This window comes from Heptranchias perlo, chromosome 13 (genome assembly GCF_035084215.1).
Source record: "Heptranchias perlo isolate sHepPer1 chromosome 13, sHepPer1.hap1, whole genome shotgun sequence".
In the NCBI taxonomy this organism is placed as follows: Eukaryota; Metazoa; Chordata; class Chondrichthyes; order Hexanchiformes; family Hexanchidae; genus Heptranchias; species Heptranchias perlo.
Genome location: NC_090337.1, coordinates 5,925,498 through 5,944,467, shown reverse-complemented (window position 1 = coordinate 5,944,467; position 18,970 = coordinate 5,925,498). Strand labels below are relative to the sequence as shown.

The 18,970-nt window shown below is 43.0% G+C and overlaps 1 protein-coding gene across 1 annotated transcript in view; it reads right to left on the bottom strand.

Moving 5' to 3' along the window:
- Positions 1-18,970, bottom strand: part of LOC137331731 (IgGFc-binding protein-like) — a 130,541-nt gene that overhangs the window by 52,632 nt on the left and 58,939 nt on the right. Inside the window, exons 44-48 of the mRNA XM_067995718.1 lie at positions 6,014-6,191; positions 3,381-3,489; positions 2,981-3,042; positions 2,237-2,320; positions 375-551 (exon numbers count right to left, since the gene is read on the bottom strand). Of these exons, the coding sequence (XP_067851819.1) occupies positions 375-551; positions 2,237-2,320; positions 2,981-3,042; positions 3,381-3,489; positions 6,014-6,191 (610 nt within the window). The remainder of the gene's footprint in view (positions 1-374; positions 552-2,236; positions 2,321-2,980; positions 3,043-3,380; positions 3,490-6,013; positions 6,192-18,970) is intronic.

The following is an 18,970-nucleotide window of genomic DNA, read 5'->3' as shown; positions in this document are numbered from 1 at the left end:
AAGGGAGTTTCTCCCCTGATCTCCATTGACTTCAGTTTTACTAGGGCTCTTAGGTACCACGCTCGGTTGAATGCTGCCTCGATGTCAAGGGCAGTCACTGTCACCTCACCTCTGGAATTCAGCTCTTTTATCCATGTTTGGACCAAGCCCGTAAGGAGGTCTGGAGCCGAGTGCTCCTGACCGAACCCAAACTTAGCATGCTTGAGCGGGTCATTGTTGAGTAAGTGCCGCATGAAAGCACTGTCGATGACTCTTTCCACCACTTCGCCGATGATTGAGGGTCGGCTGGTAGGACGGTAATTGTCTGGGTTGGATTTGTCCAACTTCTTGTGGACAGGACGTACCTGGGCAATGAATTGCAAAACACAACTTACGACAGAATGTGTTGTTTCTCCACTCTCTACAAACTCCTACTTGAGCGCACAAGTCAGCGTAGGTCTGTAGGGCAAAGCAAAATATTGTAGACTGCCCTCCGTTCATGCACATGTCAAAGACACAGTTGTCAAAGTAATTCTTGGGTGGAACTTTAGCATGGCACTCTTTGAATAAGCCTAAGTAAATACAGGAAAGAAGATACAAGTAAATTATACGCTGACAGAAAAATAAATATTTCCAATTTAAATAGTACTACTTCCAAAAGTTTTCCCAGACACATCAGTTTTCTATACTAAAGGTACAAGCCAGCGACTGTCCTTGTAACATGCTGCACAACATTCCTGTGCCTTACTTGCTATTCCGAGCAAACAATTGTTTTATGAGTAGAATGTTCAATCTTCTTGATTGTACTAAAGCATGTTGTCAGTCCCACGTATGCATTATTATTTTATACTTGAATTTCTGTCGTGGCATTGCTCATACTAAGGGGATACTTTGGAGTAAATTTTTTGTATGTCAGAGTCCATTGGCAGGGAGGTGAGCATTGCGAGCCTGCTGCCCGCCCGATGGAATTGATGCGAGACCCAACCAATTTTCATGGTCGGGCTTCATTAGAATAATTTTGGTGAGCTGCCTGCATTGAACGAGTGCCGACAGGTAGCTCGTCAAATGGGAGGGGGTGGGTGGTAAATCTGGCTGCTTCTCCGCAGAGCTGAGTCAGAAGTTGGTCCTGAAATGGTGGAAGCAGGCAATCTCAAGGGACACGGAGAGACTGGTAGCAGGAGGGAAGATTTTGTGGGGCCAGAAGTCTTGGCCCCACAGAAACCAGTGACACAACGTTTTTCTCACATTTTTGGAACGGCTTGCAGCGGTCCCTTTAAGGACCACTGGTTCAGCTGCTCAAAGTTCAGTCTCACTGCCTGTTCAGGGTATAAAAGAACCCATGGCACTATTTGAAGAAAAGCCAATGTCCTGGCTGTCATTCATCTCATCCCATTTGCTGTGTTATAATTAGTTGGCGTGTTTACTTACTATTATATTTCAAAAGTAATTCATTGATTGTGAAACGTTTTGGATGTGATAAAGAGCTATATAAATGCAAATTCTTTCTTTCTTCAAATGGGATTCCAACCTGTAATATTATTCTATAGACAAATCATCTGAACTCCTGGATTAGATTGCAACCTATAACTCACTCCTGATAAGCCATTATTCTATGTATAAATAGAATCATAGAAGGTTACAGCACGGAAGGAGGCCATTCGGCTCTATGCATGAGCAATCCAGCCAGTCCCACTGCCCTGCCCTATCCCCGTAGCCCTGCACATTTTTTCGTTTCAAGTACTTATCCAGTTCCCAAATAATTTCATTCTTTTAGATTTCTGCCAGTAACTTGTTCCCAGATATCCAAGAACCTGTATACAAAATTATCCAAATCCCTCAATTAGCTTCCACCTGCAACTCATTCCCACATATTCATTATTCTGCATATAAACCATCTGAACCCCTCATTTAGATCCCAGTCTGTAATTCACTCTTCGTTACTTCCTACTATTTTTTCCCCATGATGTCTCTTATCTCCTTCCACTGATAGGCTAGACAGTCCAAACTGCAAATGTTGCCAGACTCAGAATGAATGGGATTTTATGATAGGTGGAATGGTTGCACTGTGAGGCAATAAATAGTTGTGAAGTGGAGAACTCTCTTAGGGGAAATTGCATACCAACAGATTTGAGTTGCATGCCATGATAATAAGTTTGGAACTGTTGTGGGAATCACTTAGCTATCAGTCTGCTTTAATTTTACTTTGTTTGCTTTAAACTGATATATTGTTATTTTGAAAAAAACAGCAGATTTGTACCTGTTAGATCTGTAATCATTCCACAAGCATTATCTTTCTCTGCATTCTCCTTTATTTTTGGATCGCATTTAAAGTCACTCTCACCTGCATTTTCAAATAAGAGTCAAACAAGTGGAGTGAAAAATATGAAATAATATATGAGACATGAGCCAGGTGACCCGTTCAAGCCCGAGCTGAGTTTCCAATCCCATGTCCACTCCACCTACTTTCACCTCTGTAATTTCGCCTATCTCCACCTCTACCTCAGCCCATCTTCTGCTGAAATCCTCATACAATCCTAGTCACCTCCCAATTCTATTACAGTAATACTCTCTGTCCCATCCTTCTCCCTTCATAAACTCCAGCTCGTCCAAAACTCTACTGCTCATATCTTATAGTCCCACTTGCCCACCACTCACATCCTTGCTGACCTGCATTGGCTAACAGTCCTTTATGCCTTAAATTTTAAATTCTTGTCCTTTTCATTAAACTCCTCCATGGTCTTTCCCCACCCTACCTCTGTAACCTCCTCCCCCAACCCCCACTCGGTTTCTCTATTCCTCGGACTCTGGCTGCTTGTGCTTTGTCCCCATTCCTCTGTCTCACTATTAGCAGCCATGTCTTCTGTCACCTAGGTCTCATTCTGGAATTGCCTCCCTAAACGCCTCCACCTCACTCTCCTCCATAAAACCCATCTCTCTGACCTAGCTTTTGGACATCCCTCCTAATCTCTCCACCTTTGGCTTTCATTGGTTTTCATCATACTTCTGTGAATCGCCTTAGGATGTTTCTCTATGTTAAAGGAGCTATGAAGATGCAAGTTGCTGCTGTATGAGCATAGAATATGATAGTCAGCATACTGATCTCTTAAAGGAATCTTCTTAACTGAGTTTGATCCTGTTTTACCCGAAATCTGCACACAGACATTTCTGGCAGGATGGTGATCAGGAGCAGGAACACTGGATATCTTTTCGTTCCCTTGTCCAAAGGGCCTGATGCCAATTGTGGTCTTTGTGGACTACAGTGGTTCAAGAAGAAGACCCACTGCCACTTTCTCAAGGGCAACCAGGGATGGGCAATAAATGCCGGTCTTGCCAGCGACACCCACATTCCAAGAATGGAAAAAAGTTCCAGAGGGAGTGATAATTAAGTTGCACATACTTACTCAATCTCTCCGTCAGGTACTTGCCAACTCTCTCCCAGTTTGTTAGAATCTGCTGCAAGGCTGCCATTTGGCATAATAATATCATCATCAGGGTCACCATTGTAATTACCTAAAACATACAAAAAGGCAGAGGATCAGAGTTTCTACAGGTCCCTTGTTACTTGCTAGTTTCTTTGATGCTGCCGTTCTGCGATTTTGGTACTGGCCAAGATTTTTGTTGTGCTGGTTTCAAAAGCGCAGTATAATGCTGCCGTTACTTGCCCAATCTTGTCATAATCGACATCTGAAAACAACGTCAACATCATTATCTATCACATTGGTTTTCTTTGCACTGGCTGAAAGATAACAACAGCTGGTGTAGAGGCAGTCTTTAAATATGTATGCTGGTACATAAAGCTGCCATTTTATATTCTACTGATTATGAAGTAATGACTGTCCATCAAATAGTTGCGTTAGAAACATGCCAGCTGTAAGGGAGGCTAGTAAGTGTAATATGGTGCAACCAGTAGACCATGCACAGGCTCTGCCACCCCCTTCTACGGTAGTGGAAGTGGATATTACAACTGCTTTTATACAGCGTCTTCCATGTCCTTGGGACGTCCCAAAGCTCTACACAGCCAATAAAGTACTTTTGAAGCGTAATCACTGTTTGATGTAGGGAAATGCGGCAGCCAAGCTGCACAAAACAAGGTCCCTGCAAACGATAATGAGATAAATGATCAGATAATCTGTTTTAATGTTGTTGGTTGAAGGATAAATATTGGCCAGCACATGAAGAACTTCCCTGCTCTCCATCAAATAGTGCTATGGGATCTTTTACATTTCTGAGAGGGCAGATAGGGCCTCGGTATAACACCTCATCGAAAAGACTCCCTCAGTACTATAATGAAGTGTCAGTCTATGTTATGTGTTCATGTCCCAAGAGCGGGACTTGAATCCACAACCTTCCGACTCAGATCGAGAGTGGTCCCACTGCTGGCAGAAAAAAGAGGTTAGGAGAATTTATTTTTACACTGAAGGTGTAAAATGGGGAAAGGGCAGTAGAATGGGACTGTGGCTAACTCTGTCAGGGAGCTGGCAAAGGTGTGACGGGCCGAGTTATTTCCTTCTGTGCTATAAAATCCATTGATTCCATAAATGGTTTCTCATTCATCTCCTTGCACAAATGATGGCAATAGTCTTCTACATTTCTTTAAGTCGTCGCTGCATACAACAACTATAACAAATAATTCCCACTAATTTTGAAAGCAGCTGCAGAAGTTGAGGAGGTAGAAGTTTTCTCTCCCTCATGGCTTTAAGGGTCCTATGAATTGAGTTTGGGGCAATCTCAGTTAAGTTCCTGGCGTGGACAGATACCTAGCACAAAACTACGCTCATTTAGACACAAGTTGGCAATCTCTCTCTGGAATGCTATAAAAATGGGTAGTGTGGTAAACGGGTCCATTTACAGTGAGGAGAGGGATTCTCTTTTGAGATTGGGGTTACAGCACATTGTTGGAACAGAGAAAAGGGAGTTCCATTTTGCATCCAACCTGCACTATATCTGTCCTCATTGTGTTTGATGCTGACAAAAGAGACAAGGGGCTCAATTTTGAAATGGTGGCGGGTTGGCAGCGGGGGTGGGGGAGGGTGAAGGTGAACGTGGCAAACCCGAATAAAAAAAAATTTACCTTTTCCGACGCAATCGTGATGTAATTGATGGTGATTAAAGTTCTTTCCGGGTTTTGCGCCCGGCAGCCAGCCTGATGATTGACAGGCTGACTGCCGACAGGAGTTGCAACGCCGAGGGGCGGAGGAAAGAAAGAGAGAGAGTGAGACATCATCCAGCGCTGGAACAGAAAGTGGAGGATGCTGAAGATCGGCGGGGGGGGGGGAGAGGAGAAAATCGGGGGTGGGAGGGGAAGTTCAGGGGGCAGAGGGGGAGATCGGAGAGGGCCATCGGTGGAGGAGAGGGGGAGATCGGAGAGGGACATCAGGGGGGAAGAGGGACATCAGTGGAGGGGGGAGAGGGATATCGGAGAGGGAGACATTGGGGGCTAAGAGGGATATTGGAGAGGGAGACATTGGGGGGAGAGAGGGACATTGGAGATGGAGACATCGGACGTCGGAGGAGTTTATTTTTGCCTGATCCAGCCCTTCGTGCCTGGTTTCACCAGGCGTGAATTGAAAGCCGTGGGAAAGCCGCCCAGGTAAGTTTAAAATCGTTTCAACTATCTACTATGTCAGAAATAAAGTATCTTAAGTACCTCAATGAGGTACATTTGGTTCTTTAACTATCATCCCATCGGCTTTAATTGCCGGCGGGACTTCCGGATTCATGAAGCGGGCTACACCCAGGTGCGTCTGTGAGGAACTCGGAAGTTGGCGGGTTGGAGCCGGCTTTCGAACCCGCTGGGGATTTTTGGCATTTTCGCAGCCCCCAACGTACCCGCAATTTGATTTTAAAATTGAGCCCAAAGTGTTCCATTACCTAGCACTGACATTTGTTATCTTGATAAATATGAAACAATAAATATGCCTATGATCTATAGGTGTCATCATATATAAAGAGTTGAACATTGGTTAAGAACTACTGCCAAAACATTTAACCTGCAGTGTTAAAAATTTGCATTGTGCATATCTATAGGACCTACCACACATGCCGCAGAGCAGTCCAGTATATGCAGATGGTACAGACACATCAACATGATGGATGCCATCAAATCTCACCAACAGGCCAAAGTTAGTCTCCAGTAAAACATAGGCACCACTCATCCGTACTACCAAATGGTCCTTGACTGACACAGGCAGGTTTACTCTTTTTCCATTCAGCTATGGAAAAAAAATATATGCTTACTGTTTACTTAAATTACAAACTGATATACCTCACCCATACAATTATACCAATGAGTCAACTATTTCCGCACAACCTATATAATCAACCTATATAATCAACCTATATACAAAGATTGGCAGGCAAAACTGTAATTGAACATTGGGCAGCCTTTATAGAGGAGATGGTTCGGGTACAGTCTAGGCACATTCCCACGAGGCAGAAAGGTAGGGCAACTAAAGGCAGAGCTCCCTGGACGACAAAAGAGAGATAGTGAGTAAGATGAAACGGAAAAAAGGGGCGTATGACAGATGTCAGGTTGATAACACAAGAGAACCAGGCAAAATATAGAAAGTTCATAGGGGAAGTGAGAAAGTAAATAAGAGGGCAAAGAGAGAGTATGAGAATAGACTGGCGGCAAACATAAAAGGGAATCCAAAAGTCTTCTACAGGCACGTAAACAGTAAATGGGTAGTAAGAGGAGGGGTGGGGCCGATTAGGGACCATAAAGGAGATCTGCTTATGGAGGCAGAGGGGATGACCGAGGTACTAAATGAGTAATTTGCATTTGTCTTTACCAAGGAAGAAGATGCTGCCAGTCTCAGTAAAGGAAGATATAGTTGAGATACTGGATGGGCTAAAAATTGATAAAGAAGAGGTACTTGAAAGGCTAGCTGTACTTAAAGTATATAAGTCACCCAGTCCGGATGGGATGCATCCTAGGTTGCTGAGGGAAGTAAGTTTGGAAATTGTAGAGGTACTGGCCATAATCTTCCAAACATCCGTAGATATGGGGGTGGTGCCAGAGGACTGGAGAATTGCAAATGTTACACCCTTGTTCAAAAAAGGGAGTAAGGATCAATCCAGCAACTACAGGCCAGTCAGTTTCACCTCAGTGGTGGGGAAACTTTTAGAAACGATAACCCGGGACAGAATTAACAGTCACTTGGACGGCATGGGCGGACACGTGGCAGATGAAATTTAATGCAGAAAAATGCAGAGTGATACATTTCGGCAGGAAGAACGAAGAGAGGCAATATAAACTAGAGGGCACAACTCTAAAAGGGGTACAGGAACAGAGAGATATGTGGGTATATGTGCACAAATCGTTGACGGTGGCAAGGCTGGTTGAGAATCATAGAAGTTACAACATGGAAACAGGCCCTTCGGCCCAACATGTCCATGTCGCCCAGTTTATACCACTAAGCTAGTCCCAATTGCCTGCACTTGGCCCATATCCCTCTATACCCATCTTACCCATGGAACTGTCCAAATGCTTTTTAAAAGACAAAATTGTACCCGCCTATACTACTGCCTCTGGCAGCTCGTTCCAGACACTCACCACCCTTTGAGTGAAAAAATTGCCCCTCTGGACCCTTTTGTATCTCTCCCCTCTCACCTTAAATCTATGCCCCCTCGTTATAGACTCCCCTACCTTTGGGAAAAGATTTTGACTATCGACCTTATCTATGCCCCTCATTATTTTATAGACTTCTATAAGATCACCCCTTAACCTCCTACTCTCCAGGGAAAAAAGTCCCAGTCTGTCTAACCTCTCCCTGTAAGTCAAACCATCAAGTCCCGGTAGCATCCTAGTAAATCTTTTCTGCACTCTTTCTAGTTTAATAATATCCTTTCTATAATAGGGTGACCAGAACTGTACACAGTACTCCAAGTGTGGCCTCACCAATGCCCTGTACAACTTCAACAAGACATCCCAACTCCTGCATTCAATGTTCTGACCAATGAAACCAAGCATGCCGAATGCCTTCTTCACCACCCTATCCACCTGTGACTCCACTTTCAAGGAGCTATGAATCTGTACTCCTAGATCTCTTTGTTCTATAACTCTCCCCAACGCCCTACCATTAACGGAGTAGGTCCTGGCCCGATTCGATCTACCAAAATGCATCACCTCACATTTATCTAAATTAAACTCCATCTGCCATTCATTGGCCCACTGGCCCAATTGATCAAGATCCCGTTGCAATCCCAGATAACCTTCTTCACTGTCCACAATGCCACCAATCTTGGTGTCATCTGCAAACTTACTAACCATGCCTCCTAAATTCTCATCCAAATCATTAATATAAATAACAAATAACAGCGGACCCAGCACCGATCCCTGAGGCACACCGCTGGACACAGGCATCCAGTTTGAAAAACAACCCTCTACAACCACCCTCTGTCTTCTGTCGTCAAGCCAATTTTGTATCCAATTGGCTACCTCACCTTGGATCCCATGAGATTTAACCTTATGTAACAACCTACCATGCGGTACCTTGTCAAATGCTTTGCTGAAGTCCATGTAGACCACGTCTACTGCACAGCCCTCATCTATCTTCTTGGTTCCCACTTCAAAAAACTCAATCAAATTCGTGAGACATGATTTTCCTCTCACAAAACCATGCTGACTGTTCCTAATTAGTCCCTGCCTCTCCAAATGCCTGTAGATCCTGTCCCTCAGAATACCCTCTAACAACTTACCCACTACAGATGTCAGGCTCACTGGTCTGTAGTTCCCAGGCTTTTCCCTGCCGCCCTTCTTAAACAAAGGCACAACATTTGCTACCCTCCAATCTTCAGGCACCTCACCTGTAGCGGTGGATGATTCAAATATCTCTGCTAGGGGACCCGCAATTTCCTCCCTAACCTCCCATAACGTCCTGGGATACATTTCATCAGGTCCCGGAGATTTATCTACCTTGATGCGCGTTAAGACTTCCAGCACCTCCCTCTCTGTAATATGTACACTCCTCAAGACATCACTATTTATTTCCCCAAGTTCCCTAACATCCATGCCTTTCTCAACCGTAAATACCGATGTGAAATATTCATTCAGGATCTCACCCATCTCTTGTGGTTCCGCACATAGATGACCTTGTTGATCCTTAAGAGGCCCTACTCTCTCCCTAGTTACCCTTTTGCCCTTTATGTATTTGTAGAAGCTCTTTGGATTCACCTTTGCCTGATCTGCCAAAGCAATCTCATATCCCCTTTTTGCCCTCCTGATTTCTCTCTTAACTCTACTCCGGCAATCTCTATACTCTTCAAGGGATCCACTTGATCCCAGCTGCCTATGCATGTCATATGCCTCCTTCTTCTTTTTGACTAGTGCCTCAATCTCCCGAGTCATCCAAGGTTCCCTACTTCTACCAGCCTTGCCCTTCACTTTATAAGGAATGTGCTTACCCTGAACCCTGGTTAACACACTTTTGAAAGCCTCCCACTTACCAGACGTCCCTTTGCCTGCCAACAGACTCTCCCAATCAACTTCTGAAAGTTCCTGTCTAATACCATCAAAATTGGCCTTTGGTTAAAAAAGCATACGGGATCCTGGGCTTTATAAATAGAGGCATAGAGTACAAAAATATGGAAGTCATGATGAACCTTTCTAAAACACTGATTCAGCCACAACTGGAGTATTGTGTCCAGTTCTGAGCACCGCACTTTAGGAAAGATGTGGAGGCCTTAGAGAGGGTGCAGAAGAGATTTCCTAGAATGATTCCAGGGATGAGGAACTGTAGTTACGTGGATAGACTGGAGAAGCTGGGGTTGTTCTCCTTGTAACATAGACGGTTGCAAGGAGATTTGATAGAGCTTTTCAAAATCATGAAGACAAAGAGAAACTGTTCCCATTGGCGGAAGGGTCAAAGACCAGAGGACATGGATTTAAGGTGATTGGCAAAAGAATCAAAGGTGACATGAGGAAAAACTTTTTTACACAGCTAGTGGTTAGGATCTGGAATGCACTGCCCGAAGGGATGGTGGAGGCAGATTCAATCATGACCTTCAAAAGGGAACTGGTTAAGTATTTGAAAGGAAAACATTTGCAGGGCTAAGGGGGTAGGGCGGGGGAGTGGGACTAGCTGGATTGCTCTTGCATAGAGCTGGCACGGACTCAATGGGCCGAATGGCCTCTTTCCGTGCTGTAACCTTTCTATGATTCTATGTTTCTAATCCAAAGATCAGGTCAATACAATAGATGATCGTTTCTCGAAAATGTTGTCCGGGGTCTTGTTACATATTTATTATATGATGCATTAAATTTTTTCATACTTCTAGCGCACAACATAGACTCCATAAACTCTGAACAAGTTTTATTTAGTGCAATACAGCACTGCAGATAAGAAAAGATATCAGGCCTGCCTGACAGTGGCATCCGGTCTGACTGTGCATGCATTTCAACCGAACCTGTTGGACTTCCACTATGCCCTGTTTGTATCATTATTCAGTCATTTTCTTTATTAGATCTGGTGTTGAACTAATAGAGCGCAACATTGGAATTAATATACAATAAATTGTACAAATGAATCACTTATCAGAGTGTGGTGTTTCCCAAATTGTTTGTATAAACATTATCTTACTCTAAATCAATGAAGGTTCCCCCACAACAAATGCATCACTACTAACTTCTTACAAAGGGAAACATTGTTCTATGTTCCAGCTATGAAAAGATTAGCATGGTGAACATCCTGAAACAAGACAATCACTATCTGTCCATATTTTAAGTCTGGAAACAAGAAATGCAAATGTTGTCTGTACTAGTACATTGTTATAATGCACCAGTAAACAAGTAAAGATCTAAGGCAAGTCCTGCGTCAGTCTATGAATAATCAAAAATAATACAAAACAAACTCACATACCAGCACTTTATGATGTTTCCTGATTGAAATTGTGTTGTTATAGATAAACACGTGCACAGAATTCACCCAGGAGACTTTAGTGTTGGTATCTCTGGGCTCATTGGTAGTTGATACATCAAAATAAGGGAGCACTGAAGATTCACTGCATAGTTTGGACAGCATATATGTGCATGTTCCCATGAACATTCGTGTCAAAAGTATTATAGTGAGGATCTCCAGAAGCGCTGCATGTAGCATGACCTGCACAGAAAATCAGCCAATTAAGTGTAGTCATCTACCATTCTGTTTTCTAGTTAGTTGCCATATTTTACGACTTGCAATCAACACTTTTTGCCAAAAATATGCAATTGAAAATGCAAATCCTCCTTCACAAAGCTGTCTTTTGAAACATTCTTTTTTCCACCAATTTTCTTCCTTCTTTCTTTCCTGAAGATGTTGACTCCTTGCTGTAGTATGATTCCACAAGCACTGGATACTCCCTGGTACCTTACCCAAGTGGTCATTCTTTATATGTGAGCCTCAGCAGTGAATGGGAGCATACTGAGAGGTGTAGAGGAACAAAGGGATCTTGGAGTGCATGTCCACAGATCCCTGAAGGTAGCAGGACAGCTAGATAAGGTGGTTAAAAAGGCAAACGGGATACTTTCCTTTATTAGACAAGGCACAGAATATAAGAGCAGGGAGGTTATGCTAGAACTGTATAAAACATTGGTTAGGCCACAGCTTGAGTACTGCGTACAGTTCTGGTCACCACATTACAGGAAAGATGTGATTGCGCTAGAGAGAGTACAGAGGAGATTTACGAGGATGTTGCCAGGGCTGGAGAATTTTAGCTATGAGAAAAGATTGGATAGGCTGGGGTTGTTTTCTTTGGAACAAAGGAGGTGAGGGGAGATTTAATTGAGGTGTACAAAATTATAACTGGACTAGATAGAGTGGATAGGGAGGACCTATTTCCCTTAGCAGAGGGGTCAGTGATGAGGGGGCATAGATTTAAAGTAATTGGAAGAGGATTAGAGGGGAGCTGAAGAGAAATTTTTTCACCCAGAGGGTGGTGGGGGTCTGGAACTCACTGCCTGAAACGGTGGTAGAGGCAGAAACCTTCAACTCATTTAAAAAGTACTTGGATGTGCACTTGAAGTGCCATAACCTACAGGGCAACGGACCAAGTGCTGGAAAATGGGATTAAGCTGGATAGCTCTTTTTTGGCCGGCACGGACACGATGGGCCGAATGGCCTCTTCTGTGCCGTAACTTTCTATGATTCTAATGTCAGCGGTTTATTCAATTACGATCACCTAGTGTCTGCAGAAACATACCACATCACAGCTGGGCCTGATCCTGATCCTGCCCTTACCTGGCGTTCACACACACACACACACACTTTTCAACAAGGGTCTTGACCAGGAGTGAAAATCCTGGCCAATTTTCCCCTCCCAGTATTTTTGAGATCAAGATGTATCATTTATTTTGGGACTAGGATATATAATTTTTGCAGACCAATTTTAGCATCCAGCTGTTAACCCAGCTGATATCACTATAGAATCATAGGATGATACAGCATTGAAGGAGGCCATTCAGCCCATTGCTTCTGCGCCAGCTCTTTGAAAGAGCTATCCAATTAGTCCCACTCTCCTGCTCTTTCCCCATAGCCCTGCAAACTTTTCCCCTTCAAGTATTTATCCAATTACCCTTTGAAAGTTATTATTGAGTCTGCTTTCACCACTCTTTCAGGCAGTGTATTCCAGATCATAACAACTCACTGCGTAAACATTTTCTTTCCTCAGGTTCTTTTGCCAATCACCTTAAATCTGTGTCCTCTGGTCATCAACCAATTCAAACTAAAATTAAATTAAATTAAATTAAACAATTTGACTAATTCAAACGTGAGCTCTTCCTGGCTTTAACCAGCTAAGCCATGGAGGGAATACTAGGCTTTTTATGTAAAGGCTGCTTATTAGTCAGGGAGGCATAAAAATACATAGGAACATAGCAACATAGGAACAGGAGTAGGCCATTCAGCCCCTCGTGCCTGCTCCGCCATTTGATAAGATCATGGCTGTTCTGTGATCTAACTCCATATACCTGCCTTTGGCCCATATCCCTTAATACCTTTGATTGCCAAAAAGCTATCTATCTCAGATTTAAATTTAGCAATTGAGCTAGTATCAATTGCCGTTTGCGGAAGAGAGTTCCAAACTTCTACCACCCTTTGTGTGTAGAAATGTTTTCTAATCTCACTCCTGAAAGGTCTGGCTCTAATTTTTAGACTGTGCCCCCTCCTCCTAGAATCCCCAACCAGCAGAAATAGTTTCTCTCTATCCGTTCCCCTTAATAACTTATAAACTTTGATCAGATCACCCCATAACCTTTGAAACTCCAGAGAATACAACCCCAATTTGTGCAATCTCTCCTCATAACTTCACCCTTGAAGTCCGGGTATCATTCTAGTAAACCTACCCTGCACTCCCTCCAAGGCTAATATGTCCTTCTGAAGGTGCGGTGCCCAGAACTGCTCACAGTACTCCAGGTGCGGTCTAACCAGGGTTTTGTATAGCTGCAGCATAACTTCTGCCCCTTTGTACTCTAGTCCTCTAGGTATAAAGGCCAGCGTTCCATTAGCCTTATTGATTATTTTCTGCACCTGTTCATGACACTTCAATACATCTTTCAAATATCAAAAGTTACATTTATTAATGACAATTCTCAAACTTTTATTGGCTAGCAATGCAAACTGTTTCATTCACTTTGGCTATTCATTCAACATTGCTGATTGCTTAGCTCATTTTACAGTGCACAAGGATAAACCTGGTTACCAATGGGGAATACTGTGAGACTGATGCCCCGACACTTTAAAATACCACAGATCCTTACATCTTAAAAGTGTATCACTTCCATTATTCTCCCCATTGGTAAGCTGAGCTTATCCTACTGGAATGTGGGCATTGAGAATGAAGAGTGGAAGTTTATTCAGGTGTTACCCACTATAGTAAAGTGTAAGTAACAAATTAAAATGATTTATTTCACCTGAAAAAGAAAGAGACACAAGTAAAACTTTGCAATACCTGCTACTGGTGCTGATGGAGTTGTTGTGGATGTTCCTAAGAAAGAAGTCAGATTTGATGAAAAATTAAAGTTGTTTATGGAAATATGAAGACAGTAGTTACATATCTGTTTTAAACCAAAAGAATAAAGGAAAATATAATATTGTAGTGATATGAAAAAAACAAGACAGATTGCCAATCAATGTCCTGATTTGGCACCAAACAAAATACAGTTCCACTCACTACTTGCATAAGCCTTGGCCAAATGCAAGGAGAATTGTAAGAACATCATCGACACTCAAAAACATCTTAAAGGGACAGTACTTCCACAAATCTCCTTGTTTGTTCACCTCGGCTTTTCCAAATGGTACCAGGAGGATGTGAATGAAGAAGAATTACAGTTTATTCAGATTTCAATTGCAGTCATATTATAGACATGATTCATTTAAATAAGTTGTTCACAAGTAAAAATGAAAATGCATGTAAAACTGCAACACTTGCTACTGGATGTACAACGATGGTTGACACTGAAGTTATTGAAGACATTTCTGTGAAACAAAGGATTGACTTAATATAAAAACAAACAATGTTATATATGTTATGAGCATTTACAGATCTGTTTAATCTAGAAACACCGTAAATTATACTAAAACAAGATAAACTACAAAGCAAGGTTCCTCTTCATTCTTTAAATGGGAAGAACTTCAACACTGTGGAACTCCCTCAGTCTTCCCTTCATTCTATAATCAGCAGGCTTTGAAAATCCAAGTTTGGTGTCACCTAATCAGTATTCTTTTTGAATTTAGTGGTATCCTACACTGACTCTTCACCTCGGTTTCTCACTTAAAAAAAAACTGGTTAGATGGGAAATACATACTGTCTCAAGCAGATATGATCACAGCAGTCAGTGATCTGGTTTAAGCACGTGTGAACCAAGTGATTCAAGGAAGCACGTATTGTTGGTCACCAGCTTCATAAGATTCTCCACATTATCAAATGGGTAAATAAATTCCATATTCCAAAAGGATAAGCCTAGGTTACGAATGACTAAAACTGGGAATTAATGTCCTGATGTGAAGATGATCTTGAATTTTTGTTAGGCAAGGGTATTAAGGGTTACAGAACCAAGGCGGGTAGATGGAGTTAAGATACAAATCAGCCATGATCTAATTGAATGGCGGAACAGGCTTAAGGGTGTTCCTATATTCCGATGAATCTCTAAATATCATAGGATCTGTGTCTCCAAACGTGCATTACTCCCATTACTCTCCCCTGCGGTAAACATTACTTATCCAACTAGTATGTGAAGGTTGAAAACAAAGACTATTCATGTATAATGAAGAATTTAAATGATGTGTTTCACCTGAAAAAGACAAAAAAAACAAGTATAACAGTGTGATATGTATTTCTGGATGTGTAGCAGTGCTGGCTGATGGAGCTGTCGATGTTACTGAAAAAAAGTTAAACTTGATGTTGGGTGAAAATAAATTCACATCTAATCTGTGGTAAAGTAAAAGGTGCAGTTTATTAAAACAGAGCTCTGGGAGAAGGGTCTCTGACCCCGCAGTCTGTGCGAGCACCTTCTCCCCGATCAACAAAATTCACAAGCTTATATACAGTACAAGACTGGAGCACACCGATAGCAGTTACTACATTACTTATTCCTTAGCCAATCCGGCTCCGTGGCAACATTTAAAAACAACCTAATTATAACTTTACATCGTTAGCTAAGCCCCTTCTTTTAGTTCTGTCTTTTATCTAAGTTTGTCCAGTTATCTGGACAGTAGGGTCCATTTTTGTTGTATCGTGGCTTTTGGCCAATCTGAGTCAGTGACTCGTGATTGGACATGGCTCAAAGGTTAATCAAATATACCCTGCATACACCCACGTGACAGTTGCTACTTCGTAACCCGACTGTTCTGCAAATTTTAACCTTGTCTCCACATGCTTAATCACTTTGTACTTCAGTTTCAAACCATCTGTTCCATTTGTGTTTTTAAAACTAGTCTCAACTGAAACTAGGTTGTCATGCTGTGTCGCCTGACTGCAACACTCAGCTGGCTCAAATTCCACCCTTCAGTCCCTCCTGCTGGTCCCGGTACAAATTTAGATTTTGCCCCGGGATCAACTTCCACTGCCGTTTTTGGCCCTCCACTGGGTAGTCACCCTGTGTTGAGGGTTGGGCTCAATTGTCCTGAGCTCGTCCTTCGTTGATCATCATGTGACTCTTTACATGTGAGACTCGTCGTCCTCGTCGTCTTCTCCCGTTGCTTGTCGTTCGTCTGTTGTTGAAAGCTGGGGTTTTATTGCAACTCCAGATGCTACTGGAATGCCAGCGAGCACCAATTTACAACATACTTTCAAAATTGTTATCATAAGACAACATATTGTCATCACTACAACAGCAATTATAAATCCAGGCATCAAATACGATCCCCATGATCCTCCAAAGAGCCAGTCCAACCAACCTTCCTCTGAGGTTTGGTGTAATTTCTTTACCTCCCTTTGTATATGTTCGGCCAAATTGGTTCTATTCTCTGAGTTATCCGGTATGTAGGTGCAGCACTCAGCGCCTATCATTGCGCATGAGCCACCTTCTTTAGCTCGGAGATAATCAAGGGCCATCCTATTCTGGAGAGCTATTGTTCTCATAGCCACCATTTCTGCACTTATTTCAGACAGGGCTTCAGCTGTGTCATTAGCTACTTTCTCTAATACTGATGCGACGAGTCGAATTTCCTTTATTGCCCTAGCCGTCCCGTACCCGGGGAATAAAATAGCGAAGAACCACTCTGTTCCTGTAATTGCCCTTTTGGATCGATAATGGTGATGATCTGCTCGGGAGGGCAAGTGATGGATGTATGGCACCACATATCCCAAATAGCAGGACCCAGTCCAATTTTGTGGAAGCCAGGGGTATGCCTTATGTCCACAAATAAAATAGGTCCCGTTATAGGCAGTTAGGTTCATATTCGTTGCGAATGTGGAAAAGCCGGACTCGCCGTTACTCCCTGTGATTCCATTCCATTTCCCCCCACTAGTGAGGTTTGTTAAACCACCAAACTTCTAAGGGTGAACCTTGTTTGAGTGTTGTCCAATTATGTTTACAACTACTGTTTCCTGCTTCCAGATTCCTCTCTTCCCCTCTGCTTACATTCCTTATCCAACATATCGCCCCAACGGGTCTTCCTACCCCAGTTGTGTTTGTGAGGATAAGGTACGGTGGCTTTTCGCTTATGTTATACACGGGTTTGTACCATCCTTCAAACATGTTTAAGGGATATCCTGCAGTCCTGAACTGTACTCTTTGTTCCTCCCGTTTTCTGCTCTGGATGTCATTACCATCAGTACTACCGCTCGTATTGTTTCTACTGACTAACCATTCAGCCATTTGAATTACGTTCAATGGTATTGGTCGAAGGGGGATTCCCCCATTGGAGTGGATTGGGATATGGCTACATACCCAACACGCACTGTCTCCCTTGTCCCTTACATACACATAACTCATATACAAAAAAGTATTAACATGTAATTCTCGCTTTTCCCATGCTGGGTGGCATGTCACTCCGGTCCATGCCACACATATTCCACAAAACAATACTATAGTCAAATACATTTTAAAGACGCATTAACAACTTTCCAAAGGGTTATCGAGATTGATTGCAGGTATCACCTGTTAAATATACAAATATGCATTTTAGTCCTTGTAGACCTTCAGTTGAGTCCAGTGTTTCCACCGCCCCATCCCCTTCTTCCCCAAGCTATCATATAATCGTGTACCACTCCAAATGCATATCTACTATCTGTGTAAATATTTACTGTTTTTCCTTTTGCCAGGGTCAGGGCCTCAGTGAGTGCTACTAATTCTGCCACTTGGGCTGATAATGCCCCGTCCAATCTGCCGGACAATACTGTTTCTAATTTTTCATTTACGACTGCCCACCCAGTTCGGGGAGACCCATCAACATATTTTCTGGAGCTGTCCACATATAGGGTAAGCTGTGGGTCTTCCAGAGGATCTTCCTCATCTACTTCTGCACATACGTGGGGTTCCCCTGATCCCAGGATCCCTTCAGCGGGATTCTCCCCCGTATCCCTAACAATTACCACTGATTCGTCCTTAGGTATGAGGACCGTTTCCCAACGTGCCCTCCGCATGTTAGATACTGACCGTAGCTTATTATTATTTAACATTTCTACTATCGTGTGTCTGGTATGGAGGATAATGTCCCCGGTCATTACTGTGGGCTCGCTAACCTTTACCGCCCACGCTGCGCAGTCCAGTGCTGCTACACATTGTGATAATCCAGCGGCTACGGATGACTGTTTAGTGGAGTAATATGCTACCGCCCGTCGCCTGTCCCCATGTTGTTGGGTTATCACGGCGGCGTAGAACCCCCCTTCATTCTCACAATGAATGTGGAATGGTTCCCTCATGTCGGGTAGACCGAGGCCAGGGGCTGATATCAGCACTTGTTTTAAACTCCCATATGCCTGCTCCTGTTCTAGTCCCCACTCTACCGGGGTATTACCGGGACTTCCCCCTTTCACCAATTTCTGGATGGGTTCCGCTATAGCTGCAAAGTTCGGTATAAAATTCCTACTATAATTAAAGAGACCTAAAACCTTCCTGATTCCTCGTACTGAGACCGGTCGGGGCATCTCTTGTACCGCTTCCCGTGCTTCTGGTTTAATAGGGTATTGCTTATGGGGACTTGTGTTCCGGACCTGGAACCGTGATTGGCTCCGTCTTTACCCATCCGGTGTCCTGTTTTGTCTTAGCCCAAACCCCTCTCATAATTTTGCATATGGTCCCGTATGGTTTTCGTTCTCGTTCCCAATCCCTGCTCAAAGACGCTGCACTCCCTACCCTAGCCAAATTGGTGCATGGTTTATCGAAACTGACCTTGGACCCATCTCCTTTGGACCAAACAATTTTATTTTGCGCGGAGTCCACCAATATATTAAATTCTTTTCGCAGGTCTATTCCTAATATGGTACCTTCGATATTTGGACACACATAAAATTGGGCAGGGAGGAGTTTTCCTGTTATCTCTAAAACTTGTACTTCACTTTTATAAGCCTTAAT